This window comes from Lampris incognitus, chromosome 2 (assembly GCF_029633865.1).
Source record: "Lampris incognitus isolate fLamInc1 chromosome 2, fLamInc1.hap2, whole genome shotgun sequence".
NCBI classification, from domain to species: Eukaryota; Metazoa; Chordata; class Actinopteri; order Lampriformes; family Lampridae; genus Lampris; species Lampris incognitus.
In genome coordinates this window covers 134,856,825-134,869,704 of record NC_079212.1, presented here as the reverse complement: position 1 = coordinate 134,869,704, position 12,880 = coordinate 134,856,825, and the positions used below count along the sequence as shown (strand labels likewise).

General features: G+C 42.7%; 1 protein-coding gene and 1 long non-coding RNA gene across 2 annotated transcripts in view; one reads left to right on the top strand and one right to left on the bottom strand.

Annotated features, from left to right (window-relative positions):
* The window catches only part of LOC130107424 (uncharacterized), a 54,992-nt gene extending 48,635 nt beyond the window's left edge, over positions 1 to 6,357 (top strand). Inside the window, exons 2-6 of the long non-coding RNA XR_008809811.1 lie at positions 836 to 1,191; positions 1,452 to 1,550; positions 1,704 to 1,754; positions 3,953 to 4,051; positions 6,242 to 6,357. This is a non-coding gene — a long non-coding RNA (uncharacterized LOC130107424). The remainder of the gene's footprint in view (positions 1 to 835; positions 1,192 to 1,451; positions 1,551 to 1,703; positions 1,755 to 3,952; positions 4,052 to 6,241) is intronic.
* The window catches only part of itga7 (integrin, alpha 7), an 83,677-nt gene that overhangs the window by 3,678 nt on the left and 67,119 nt on the right, over positions 1 to 12,880 (bottom strand). Inside the window, exons 15-25 of the mRNA XM_056274027.1 lie at positions 11,913 to 12,028; positions 9,849 to 10,032; positions 8,984 to 9,058; positions 8,302 to 8,381; positions 8,068 to 8,145; positions 7,412 to 7,514; positions 6,893 to 7,111; positions 6,239 to 6,355; positions 5,519 to 5,632; positions 3,942 to 4,040; positions 383 to 508 (exon numbers count right to left, since the gene is read on the bottom strand). Of these exons, the coding sequence (XP_056130002.1) occupies positions 383 to 508; positions 3,942 to 4,040; positions 5,519 to 5,632; positions 6,239 to 6,355; positions 6,893 to 7,111; positions 7,412 to 7,514; positions 8,068 to 8,145; positions 8,302 to 8,381; positions 8,984 to 9,058; positions 9,849 to 10,032; positions 11,913 to 12,028 (1,311 nt within the window). The remainder of the gene's footprint in view (positions 1 to 382; positions 509 to 3,941; positions 4,041 to 5,518; positions 5,633 to 6,238; positions 6,356 to 6,892; positions 7,112 to 7,411; positions 7,515 to 8,067; positions 8,146 to 8,301; positions 8,382 to 8,983; positions 9,059 to 9,848; positions 10,033 to 11,912; positions 12,029 to 12,880) is intronic.

The following is a 12,880-nucleotide window of genomic DNA, read 5'->3' as shown; positions in this document are numbered from 1 at the left end:
CATGTATATGTGCAAAACTACACGGCCAATATACATGATTCTGACGTTTTATATTTAAAACACTGATATGCTAATGGGTACACCTGTCACAGTGGGTGGCATACTAAATATGGCAGCACCAGTGGTATTAAATGAAACACAACCAGCATTTTGTTCCTACAAACATCGCTGATGTTTGGCAACCTGAGATGAATTCAGAAACGTCATGAAACTGCGGCTAACATGCACACTTGCTCCCGAACTTTGAGTCATAACGCAAACGATTGCAGATAATTCATGACACGTAGTAAAAAGGACCTTGACCCCCCTCCCTCTAGTGGCAGGAATTTGCTTCTTTGTGTAAGGAGGAAATGTAAATGATAAAATAGAAAAAGTGTTTTACCTTCCACAGTAAGCAGACCAGTAGGGTCAGGAGTAGGATGCCTGCCAAAACAGCTATAAGGATGATCCACCAGGGTATCAGGTACTGGTCTGTTAGACCTGGTTCTGGGTAGATCATCACTGGAAGCTAAAGGGCAAAGCGAGGAAATCCCAACACATAACGAAACATTGAGTATTCGAGATACGTGTCACAGAAGGACATGACAACCTGTCAGCAAGGTCACAATAATTCACAATTTACTTCCCCGTATGATCACAACAATGTCAAAATGTTTTCTCTGATATTCATGAACAAGGAAACATAGAAAATACTATTTTCCAGTTAAAAAGAAGTCTGTAGGCTGCAGAGCCTTCTTACTGTATTTATAACTGTAGGTTTTAGCAGTAACCTTTTGGTTTTGTCCTGCCAACGAGAATGTTCCTAAACCCCCCCCCTTTTTTTTTTCCTCCCCAGTTGGACCCGGCCAATTACCCCACTCTTCCGAGTTGTCCCGGTCTCTGCTCCACCCCCTCTGCTGATCCAGGGTGGGCTACAGACTACCACATGCCTCCTCCGATACATGTGGAGTCGCCAACCGATTCTTTTCACCTGACAGTGAGGAGTTTCACCAGGGGGACATAGCGCGTGGGAGGATCACGCTATTCCCCCCTGAACAGGCGCCCCGACCGACCAGAGGAGGCGCTGGTGCAGCGACCAGGACACATACCCACATCCAGCTTCCCACCCGCAGACACAGCCAATTGTGTCTGTAGGGACAGCCGACCAAGCCAGAGGTAACATGGGGATTTGATCCAGAGATCCCCGTGTTGGTAAGCAACACAATAGACTGCTACGCTACCCGGACACCCCTGTTCCTAAACTTTGTGAATACATCTCACCGTCCTAACGTTCTGTTGGTATCTCTGAGCACTTGAATGCCCATATTTATTTTCTCTCCCTCAACCGCCTGATGACTTCGGAGCCTGTTTGTGATGCATCCTGTCACTCTCATCACTTCTCTCTCTGTGTGAATGTTGTGTTGAAGTCTGCCTCACTTCTTGTGTGCATGTGACGTCTATTCCCTCTGCAGGGCCTCACTGAGCAGAGCTGGTTTTGTGGTGCGGGGTCCCGCTGGCTCTTCACTGCATCTGTAGGCTTCCTGACGTTGTCTTGGATGGACACAGACTCGGTAAATTTGCCTTGCACTCTCTTTACAAGTTTATTACCCAGCACATGTTAATGTGCTAAAGTTTATGCATTACCTTGCTCCGTGTAATCTATGATGTTACATTATAATTCTGTTATTTTTGTGTTTTTCATGCATGTCTGTCCATCCTGGAAGAGGGATCCCTCCTCTGTTGTGCTTCCTGAGGTTTCTCCCATGTTTTTTCGGGTAAGGATTTTCCTCATTCAGGTTTAAGGTCCAAAGACAGAGGGTGTCATACTGTTGTATATTGTACTGATTGTAAAGCCCATCAGGACTACCTTGTAAATTTGGGCTATACAAATAAACTGGATTTAACTTGACTATTTTAATAGCATTTCACATACAATATAATGCCATATATAGTCATAACAGAGGTCTCCAAAAAGTGTTAAGGAACGTGCAGACGACTGTTTTGTTGGGGTTTTCCACTTCTGAAGGAGACGTGAAGGTCAACATCAACTCACTTGACAGAAACACCCAATGTTTGTTTTCCCAGTGCCAAGTGTTGGTCTTCGTCAGTCAACACAAGCCTGTACGATTGTTTTATCAGCACTGTGGTTTAAACTGTTGCTAAGTGTGAAAAGTGTCAATCTGCTTGTATATCAACACGTCAGTATCTGTGTATGTTTGTGTCCGAGTATATACAGTTAAGTTCAAAATTATTAGCCCCCAAGGAACAATTCCCTAAAATTCTGCCCAATGTTTGCATCATTCATAAAACTTTACATAGTAAAACATTCATCAATGTTAAGGCCTCTGTTGGGTACATTTTGGAATGTAAAATAAATCTTCAGGTTTGCTTTATACCAAATGTAGTGAAAATTGAGGTGGTCAAAATTATCAGCCCCCATGTGATTTGTTTTGCTTTGAAACCACACCTGAGCAATCAATCAGCATTGAACTTTACTTAAGGGACTCCAATGAAAAGGGCTAGTGGCACTTGAACACTTGATTGAGAGGAACTACTCCTAAATTCTTGGTAAGAAGTAAAGAAATCAGTCTGGAACTCAGAAAGAAGATAGTGGATGCTCATCTTACGGCGGAAGGTTATACTGCCATTTCCAAGCGTTTCACAGTGTCTAGAACAGCTGTACGTTGCACAAAGAGACACATTCTGTTAGAAACAAAGCGGGGCCATGTCGAAAGTGCAAGATTTTAAAAACTTTGGAGAGGAAAATAGTCAGATGTCAACAACAATCCCGGATCTCTGCCAAGATGATTGTTGCTGAACTGGTCTCTTCTGGACTTGATGTTGTGAGGGCTCTTCATCATGGTGGGCTTTGAGGTCATCGTCCAAGAAAAACTCCACTGCTATCAGAGCCAGACTGAAGTTTGCCCGTGAACATTTGAAACATGGGCATGAGTTTTGGAGGTCTGTCCTTTGGTCTGATGAGACTAAACTTGAGCTGTTTGGCGAAGGAAGGGAGAGGCCTTCAACCCTAAAAACACAGTTGCTACAGTTAAACATGGTGGTGGGAGCATAATGCTGTGGGGCTGCTTCAGGCACAGGGAACCTTGTTCGGGTGCATGGGACCATGAAGAAAGAAGATTATGTTGACATTTTGAAGGATAGTGTAAAGAAATCTGCTGCCAGTCTAGCTTTAGGTTGCTGCTAGGTCTTCCAGCAAGACAATGACCCAAAGCATACATCCAAGTTGGTCCAAAATCAAGGTGCTGGAGTGACCCTCTGAGTCCAGATCTCAAGCCTATTGAGAATCTGTGGCGGGAGCTCAACGTTAATGTCCATGCTCGAAAAATCCCTCAAGAGACATGTGCCAACCTAGTTAGGAACTACCATAAGAGGTTGTTGTCAATTGTGAGTCAGAAAGGTTACACTATTGACTATTAATTGTCAGAGGGCAAATAATTTTGGCCTTGCCATTTTTGTTTTTTCTTGTTTCAATTCAGCGCATCAGTAAAAGATCTTAATCAAGCTTAGTGGAGATTTTATCTTTGTTCTTTTGGAAGCAAACTATGAACACTTTTGGTTAAGGGTTTTGTTTGATTTCATAAAGGGGACTAATAATTTTGACCGTAACTATAAAATAATATGTATTTATACGTTACTGTGTCCATAAGAAGAAATGAACGCTGAAGGCATTACACATGACTACGATAATATGCAAGACTGAAAAACAAAATTAGGCAAGTCACTACTACTGTGTGTACTACTACTTATAAACGCACTAACAAACAGAACACACCGATTAAAGATCAATGAGACAGGACATGAAATAGTAAAGGGGGAACTGAAACAAGAAATCAGAACATGAAACACCAGACTATGAAGTCTTTAAAAATGAGTTCTTAAGAATGTTTTTAAAGAGAACTATGAAGTAAGTTGTGAAGCGATGGTAAGGTGTAATGCACTACCTGTGCTGCAGCATCCCTGAGGACCAGGTGTTTCATGCTGGACTTGACGGTGATGTTCGCTCTGACCAGCACCTCCAAAGCACTGACCGCTGGGAACTCCTGAGAGAGAGGTAATTTCAACAATAAACTTTGTTTGTCGAGCATATTTCATAGCAATGTACTGTACCTGGGAGAAAAAAAATCAAATGAAATACACTGAATAAACAGAATACATTGAAAGATGAATAAGGGGAAGGTTTACAAGATGGGAGTGAGACCAGCTATGTTATATGGTTTGGAGACAGTGGCACTGACAAAAAGACAGGAGGCGGCAGAGTTGAAGATGCTAAGATTTTCATTGGGAGTGACGAAGGAGGACAGGATTAGGAGTGAGTATACTAGAGGGACCGCTCAGGTTGGACGGTTTGGAGACAAAGCAAGAGAGGCAAGATTGAGATGGTTTGGACATGTGTGGAGGAGAGACGCTGGGTATATTGGGAGAAGGATGCTGAATATGGAGCTGCCAGGGAAGAGGAAAAGAGGATATTTATGGATGTGGTGAGAGAGGACATGCAGGTGGCTGGTGTGACAGAGGAAACTGCAGAGGACAAGAAGAGATGGAAATGGATGATCCACTGTGGTGACCCCTAATGGGAGCAACCAAAAGCAGTAGCAGTAGAATGAAAGATGAATAAAGGTAAAATGTCAGTTCAGAAAGTCGCATGGTGCTCTATGTTGTTGTCTTGGATTTTGTTAGAGACCATCACTTATCGGCCACACACACACTTTATCTCTTCTGAATTTGGTGTCTACCTCAACAAACATGCTGAAATGCAGTGTAATGGGCGGAGCCTCACAAAAAAGACCGATCCTGTGAGTTGATGAAATTGATCTTTCTAAGCGATTGGGTGCCGTCTCAGCAGCCATGGGGTCAAACAACCGAGTCAAATGAACATTCAGTAGAACGAGTCACATGACGCAGCTGTTGTCATGGAAATCCCTCCACATTGTTAAGATTCATAGCTATCCTTTTAGAACGGTCTCGTAAGCTGGGAGTGGACCGTCCGCTTTTCAGACTGGACGCCTTTTTGAAATAAATCTCGATGACAAGCGGACACAACATCCATCTCCGCTTAAAGGTCCCATGAAAATAAAACTATTTTCATTCTTGTTACGGCTTTCACTCAATTTACACCTATTTAATGCTATTCTATAAATTCACACTCGAAAATGTGTTTTTTGTTAATAAGAATAATGTTTTCTCTTTCAAATAAATACAATAATATACAGTATTTTTTTGTAACATCATTCTGCAAAAATGTCCGATGTCATAATGGCAGCAAGCTTGAGACAAACCACAAAATGGAAACTAGCCAATAGAATATCGATGGCCACGTTCTTCTAAAAATGCCAGGATGTGACTGGCTGTCAATCAAATCTAATGCCCTTCCCTCACTGGATCCCATCTGACCGTTCTGTTCCATTTCGATTTATGTCAAATCGTGGAAGTTGGCGGCACTCTGAACACCGTTTCATGGGACCTTTGAGGTCACAGCGGTCAGCTTAGTAAGACTGGTGCTGATGATGACGTCTCTTACCTCGATGAAGGTGCTGTTCCACAGGCGGGCGTGGATCTTGAAGACCATCTCACCAGACAACCTGTGGAGGGGGCACTGGAAGAGCACGCAACGGGCCGAACCCAGCAGACAGTCCTGCAACAGAAAGAGGGGACAACACTGACATGTGGGATCTACAGCACAGGAAGAAATAATAAACAGTTAAAAATACATGAAGTCCAATAGTGAAGAGTTTGAGGTGTGCATCAACTAACATGGATGAGAGCTGAACATTTACAGTAGAAAGTGTAAAGTATGTGTTGTGTTACGAGCAAAGTTTTTCACTTCCAATGTCTTCGACTTTCTCAATAGCTGCTAATCAGCTGTTGATCCATCACGGGTTCTGATTCTTTTAACTTTTCTCAACTCTATTTTTATCAAGGTTCAATTTTTTTTATTTTCATTTTTATTTTTTTCCTTTCAGGTTTTATTTACTCTATACTTTTTGTGTCATCTGTTTATGTCATTTGTCATTACCTACTTTTTATTCATGCACTTTGACCTCATGTTAATCATATTGCATTTTATTTTAATGTAGAAAATGTGCTTTATCCCCTTTAGTTGGAGTCGGTATTTTAGTAAGCACACCTGTTTGGTCATCGGGTTTATATTTCCTTTGTTCATATTTCATCTTTATTCCTCTCTCTCTCCATTTCCTTCCTTCCTTTTGTTCTTTCTCTCCTCCCTCTTCCTCCATCTTACCAGTTTGAGAGACTTGCGTCTTTCCGAAGCTGCCACAGCCGGCGTGGTCCTCTCCACGCCGTCCTCCATCACAACGTGACCCTCCTCTTCTGGGTGGGAGCGACTCCTCCTGCCCGTCTGCAGGAGTGGGGTGATGGATACAAACATTGATAAGTAACGGGTCAGTTCTAAGTCATGATCAATAACAATGAAAAGTTAGTTAAATTCAAGATATTGATGGCAGCCAAGTTATTTTACACAGAGTTTTAGTGTGACCAACGTAAAGACAGCAGTCTGCCCTACTGAATTCCAGCAGTCAATTCATAAAATTATGTTGGTTTTTATTGCAGTATTTGCTTTGCTGTGTTGTAGGAAGTAACGCAGTAGAAACCACCATAAAAGCTGTCGATTTTTTTAAATGGATGCTCAAATGAGCTAGGATAGCCTGTATGTTAGCCTTGTCTGAACCACCAAGTCTTTTTTCACACTGAGGAAGGATTGTGTATTTGTCCTCCATGAATTACATTGAACTCTAGAGGACAGGACGGATGACTGTGGGAATGAAACTTGCCTATGTACGACATGAGCGGTGAGTAGAAGATAGAGAGACTTGAAAAAATGAACTATTCTTTTAAAATATGGAGAAGAGAAAAGAGTCAAGACTCCTCCGCCCACCCTGAGATGTCCGGGCTGTGGCAGCTTCGTGGCTGAGGAGCTGTGGTGTAGTTTCAGGGGATTGAGGGCTCCACTGGGAGTGCAGCGTATGTCCGGGTGACCTTCAAACTTCAGGCTGGCGGGATAAAGAAGCCACTTGCCGTTGGCCAACTCATAAGGCCACATGATGTTGAGGAAGGCCGAGCGGGGCATCTGCAGAGCCTGGCCAGGATTATTCACCTGGCACCAAATGTTCAGACATGCCATGATGAGCCTCTTCATCCTTACTGTCAGAATACAGTGAAGTATGGCAAGTAACCCCCACACACACACACACAACCACACGGATGCAACAATTCCATCAGGCACACAACCACTCTAGCACAAAAACCAACACGTTATCATTCAAACACACATAGGCACATGCGTACACACACACTATAATGTTAAACGCATTAACACAACCCTCCTGACTAGACACAAAGAGAGAGAGAAAAACGAGGGAGGGAGACACAGAAAAAGACTCGACTCTCCTCTCACCGTGATCTGGAAGTCCACAGGGCTGCCCATGTCGTCCAGCGAGGTCATGGCGCTCTCCCCCCTCACGGCGCCGCTGAAGAAGAGTTGGTGCGGGTGGGCGACCCTGCAGCAACACAGCATCACATGTCTGGCTCAGACAGCTGGACAGGAACTGTGCTACACTCTGTGTAACAGTTGTGTTTACACCAAGCTTACCCTAATACCCCCTACTCACACACACACTGATTCATTTGATGTAAAAACAAAAAAAAAGTTCAATCCGGTATCTATACCCTCTTAATTCAGTGTTGTGGGGGGACTGGCGTCTAACCCAGCATGCACTGGGTGGTCCATCACAAGACCCACACACATTCGCCTACACACCTTTCACTCCTATGGACAATTTAGAGACTGCAGTTCTCCTAACATGGAAGGACACCCACACAAACACAGAGACAACACACAGATGTCACACAGATGGGCTGGAATTGAACCCGGGACCCTCTCGCTGTGTGGTGAGGGGACAGTGAGGAATACAAAGCCAATGTGCTGCCCTTGTGAAAACGGGTTTTTCAACATAACTTCTGACTCACGATTATGTTGAACCTGTACAGACTGAATGAACGGACAAAGGTGAAAGCCTGTCGGCAGGAGGTGGTGTCGGCAGCGGTACTCACGCGCTGACAGACAGGGGCAGCTCGATCACCACTTTAGCAACTGCCCTGATGGAGGCCAGGTCAGGCTGCTCACTGATACTGAAAACACAATGAGTTAACACAGCGGTCACCACACCAGGAAAAGAAGCACGGTGCAAAATAATTTAAAACTGACCCATGTGTTGATTCAAAAAAAGCAAGACCACTGTGTCATTTTGACTTCTTTACCATTGTGTGTGTGTGTGAGAGACTTACGTTGACAACAAGAGATCTACAACCACTTCAGAAGTTTCAATGGTGATCGCAGACGTACTCAGAAAGATGGTGAATGTCAACTGAAATAAACCAATAAATAAATAAAATAAAAACAGTCCAACGCACACAACTGACATGAGAATAAAACATCCTCATTGGCAAAACTCAACAGTTCTCACGTCTTTGTTGCTTTAAACAACTTTTCACCACAAAGACAAAATGCCACAACAGAAACTGACTGGTGGAGATGCGGTGCAGGTACAATGCTGTAATAAACCACACAGTGTTTGTATTAACCAACAGATGAATCAAATATCTTTTACATGCCGCGAATAAAAAGGTGAATTTATCCGTTAAAAATTAAAAATGAAAGGCTATTTTAGGTTGTCATATTACCTCTTAAACACAAAAGTAGCATACTTTATGCTTTTGTAAGCCATCCCTTCCACACCAACACTAGTTGACGTCCTCTGGCGCCTCCACCCATTTGTATACGTGCTCATTTATAGACAACACAAAATGTATACTTTTTAAAATGTTGTGACACGTCTAAGAGTCGCACTGAGCAACTCGTCGAGTCAAAGTCTTCCATTATGAGAATATCCTCGGCAGATAAAACCGACAGTGATTGTGACGTTGTGATTGGAGGGGTTTAAATGTGTGTGTCGGGTACGAGTCTCACCTCAGCACCTTGTTTGAGAGGATTTCCCAAATCGCACTCGGCCCCAGAGCCGTTCGGGATGGCCTCGCACCGCATCTGAAGACACGAGGTCAGAAAAACACCATCACAAGAGAACATCAGAAGGAATTTCACTCTTTTAGTTTATTTTTTCCTTTCGCCGCCTCTTGATGATCTAAGACGCACCTGCACTAAACACTCTGACATGACACCGTAGACCAGGATGTGATAGATACTATGTAGCAAATTTTCCATTACCACGTCATATAGTACTACTATGATTTGATTACTATGTAGCAAATGTACTACTGCTACTTCACATAGTACTACTATATGATTACTATGTAGCAAACATACAACTAATACTTTATATAGTACTACCATGATGTGATTACTGTGTAGCAAATGTACTACTACTACTTTATAGAGCACAAATATGATGTAATTACTATGTGGCAAATGTACTACTACTACTGCTTCATATAGTACTCCTATGATGTGATTATTATGTAGCAAATGTACTACTACTATTACTACTTCATATAGTACTTCTATGAAATGATTACTATGTAGCAAATGTACTATTAGTACTTCATATAGTGCTACTACAATGTGATTATTATGTATTGCTCTATGTCAGTTGGTAACACTTGACTTTATCTGCTTATTTCTGAATCTCTTGTAAATCTCTTTGGATTAAAGCATCTGTTAAATGAGTAAAAGTGTCCTGTGATAGACTAGTGACCTGTCCAGTGTGTATCTGCCTTCTGATCCAATGCATGCCGGGAAAGGCTGCAACCCAGCTGTGACCCTGAATCAAAAGCGAGTATAGACAATGAATGGGTGGATGAAAGCATGAGTGTGTTACCTGTTCCGGGTGTCTGGAGGCAGCGTAGGGCAGCATCTCAGGGAGGGAGATGATCAGCTGGGCGGCATGGGCGTCGTCTCCATCCTCAGGGTACAGTGGGTTTGAGGGTTTGTTGGTGACGGTGATCTGCAGCGCAAAAAAGCGCTGGTCCAACAGGTGGATCACTGGCACGTTCTCCTCGTCTCTACACAAAGACCAATCAGAGAGCGGCAAATCAATCAATCAAACTTTATTCATATAACGTATCACAATTCGTACTTCAAAATGTGACGCAATGTAAAACTCAATGCGCTTTACATGAAGTGAAAGTGCACCGATAAAAAGAAGGTCATGATAGAAAGAAGAAAACAGACAAAAGGAAAAGATCTGCCCAACAGATGATGTCTGTAGATAAATGTCTCTCTGATCTGAGGACTGTGAATCTGTCGCCTTTGGGACTCAAACAGAAAAAAAAAGCTGATAGGTCTTGTATTCTGATTTCAAGTCTTTTTTTCTTATGGTGGATGTAAGGCAACTCAGTTTTGAAATAATCACAGCTACTCTGTTTTGATTAATAAGACAAAGAAAAAATTATAAAGACGCAAACAAAACGTTTTAATATTAGAAGCGACACAGAGAATATTGAAATAAATAACGCTGTTCATTAAATAATCTGGTCACTGTCGTTAAACGGTCCACTTCCAGAAATCATTCTGGGTCTTTCAGATACAGGAATACAAACCCCCCCCCCCCAAAAAACAGTAAGATTTTAAATCCAAGGTTATTCAGGAAATATAACGTTAAAACGATTTTTTTAAGATGCCACCTCTGAAATCACCAGATAGCCTCACAGGCTTTCTTTCACTTTCAGGCCTCGGCCTCCTGTAAGGTAAGGAAACCACAGACAGGTGAGTCAGTTCTGGACACAACTTTTACTGACAGATATGTTTCATCATCATCGAAGTGACCTCTTCAGTCTCAGACCGAAACCAACCACAAGTGTCATATACAAATATGGGTGTGACCATTAACTAGAGTTTCAATGGCCATGTGTACTATTCACAGAGGATTTGGGAATGTTTGCAATCACAGCGTTGTAAAGCGAAGTGGATGGCACAACACTACACTCTAGTTAATAGGGTAATTTGCATATGAAACTGATGGCTGGTTTCAGTCGTTATGCCACTGTATTGTTTATAAGGGTGGGGATACCTGCAGTCAGTTGAGACCGAAGAGGTCACTTAGAGGAGTGATGAAACATAGTATCTGTTAATAAACGTTGTGTCCAGATGAACTGATTCAATTCTTCCGGGCCTAAGCCATGTTACTGTAACCGACAGTCTATCTTTAAAGTCCTTTTTGAAACAGCTAATATTTTGTCACAGTAAAATAGCCGACAGTAGGCTGCTGTCTTTCAGCCAATAAAAGCCAGTAAAACAGAGAAGTTGTCCGTTTCATTACATTATGCTTAATTTATAAAAGTATATGTGTCAGTTAGATGGTAATTTCGATAAAAACACTTTTGATTAAAGTGATCAAATTTGTCTTGGATAGATGTCATCACTATAAGCGTTTTCCACTTTGCACCAAGCAGCATTTCCTCAAAACACTTTCAAATACATGCATACATACACAAACCACACATTTTATTGGGATTTTTTTTGTTTTTTGGACGTTACGATACTTTATTGATCCCGGTAGGGAAATTACACTCTGCATTTAACCCATCCTAGCTGTGTGGCTAGGAGCAGTGGGCAGCCGCCGTGCAGCACCTGGGGACCAACTCCGGTCCGTCTCGCCATGCCTCGGTCAGGGGCACAGACAGGAGCATTAACCCTAACACGCATGTCTTTTTTGATGGTGGGGGAAACCGGAGCACCCGGAGGAAACCCACCGCAGACATGGAGAGAACATGCAAACTCCACACAGAGGACGACCGGGGATGACCCCCAAGGTTGGACAACCCCGGGGTTTGAACCCAGGACCTTTTATGGGTCTTGTGAGGACTTGATTCCTAAGCGACCATGTTACAGACAACAGGTTATAGCCCCGCCCCCTCATAAAGCAGGTCAGACAGGTACTAACCTTGGCAGCGGGGTGAAGACCTCCGAGTCCAGAGATCTCATTCCAAACTGGTAACTCAGCTTCAGGTTGCTCTGGCAGATCTTGTCATCACCACACCCCTCCCGAAGGAAGTTTACCTTCGAGAGAGACAGAGAGAGAGAGAGAGAGAGAGAGAGAGAATTGAACTTCTAAAGATTTTCATTATAACAAATTGAGTAAAAAAGCATTGAAACCCCTCAACCCCCAAATCCAAATTGCCTTAGGACAGGATAGGTGTACAACCAACCAGTGAGAGAGACAGACAGACAGACAGAGAGACACAGAAAGACAGAAAGACAGACAAAGAGAGAGAGAGAGACACACAGAGACAGACAGCGAGAGATGCAGACACACAGATGAAGCCACTGAAGCCATCTACAAACTAATTCTGGCAATATCATTGAGTAATAAAGCAGGCAGCCGGTTTAATAGGACATAGTATATATAAATAAAATTAATGAGCAGAAACACATCTGCAAAAACTGCAGTATCGACATGTTAAAGCATGAATGCCGCCAGTAGGTGTGAACTGGGAAAGAGGAGATTAATCTTTTTAAGGGTCTGTGGTCTTATGTTCTTATCAACATTGACATGCAAGATGACATTTATTTTACAATTCATATGATACACGTGCGGTAATCCTCTCAAACTATGATGAGCAGGTTTGCAAAAACCCTAATCAGCTGGGTAACGTTTACCTGGATTTAACTGATGGAGTCTGAGTCTCCTGATTTGTTTCACATCTCTTCATCCATCAGCAGTGGCGGTTCTAATGGGGGGCAAGTGCCCCTGTAATATTAAGCCTGGACCCCCTCTGGCCCCCCTAACTGTGGTGAATATTTTCATAAGGCAGAAAAAAAATAATAAATGTGGAACCAGAAAATAAATCATGTTGTATAGTCGAACCATTTAGATGACGGACCAACTGGATTTTGGTGCTGACTGAGACC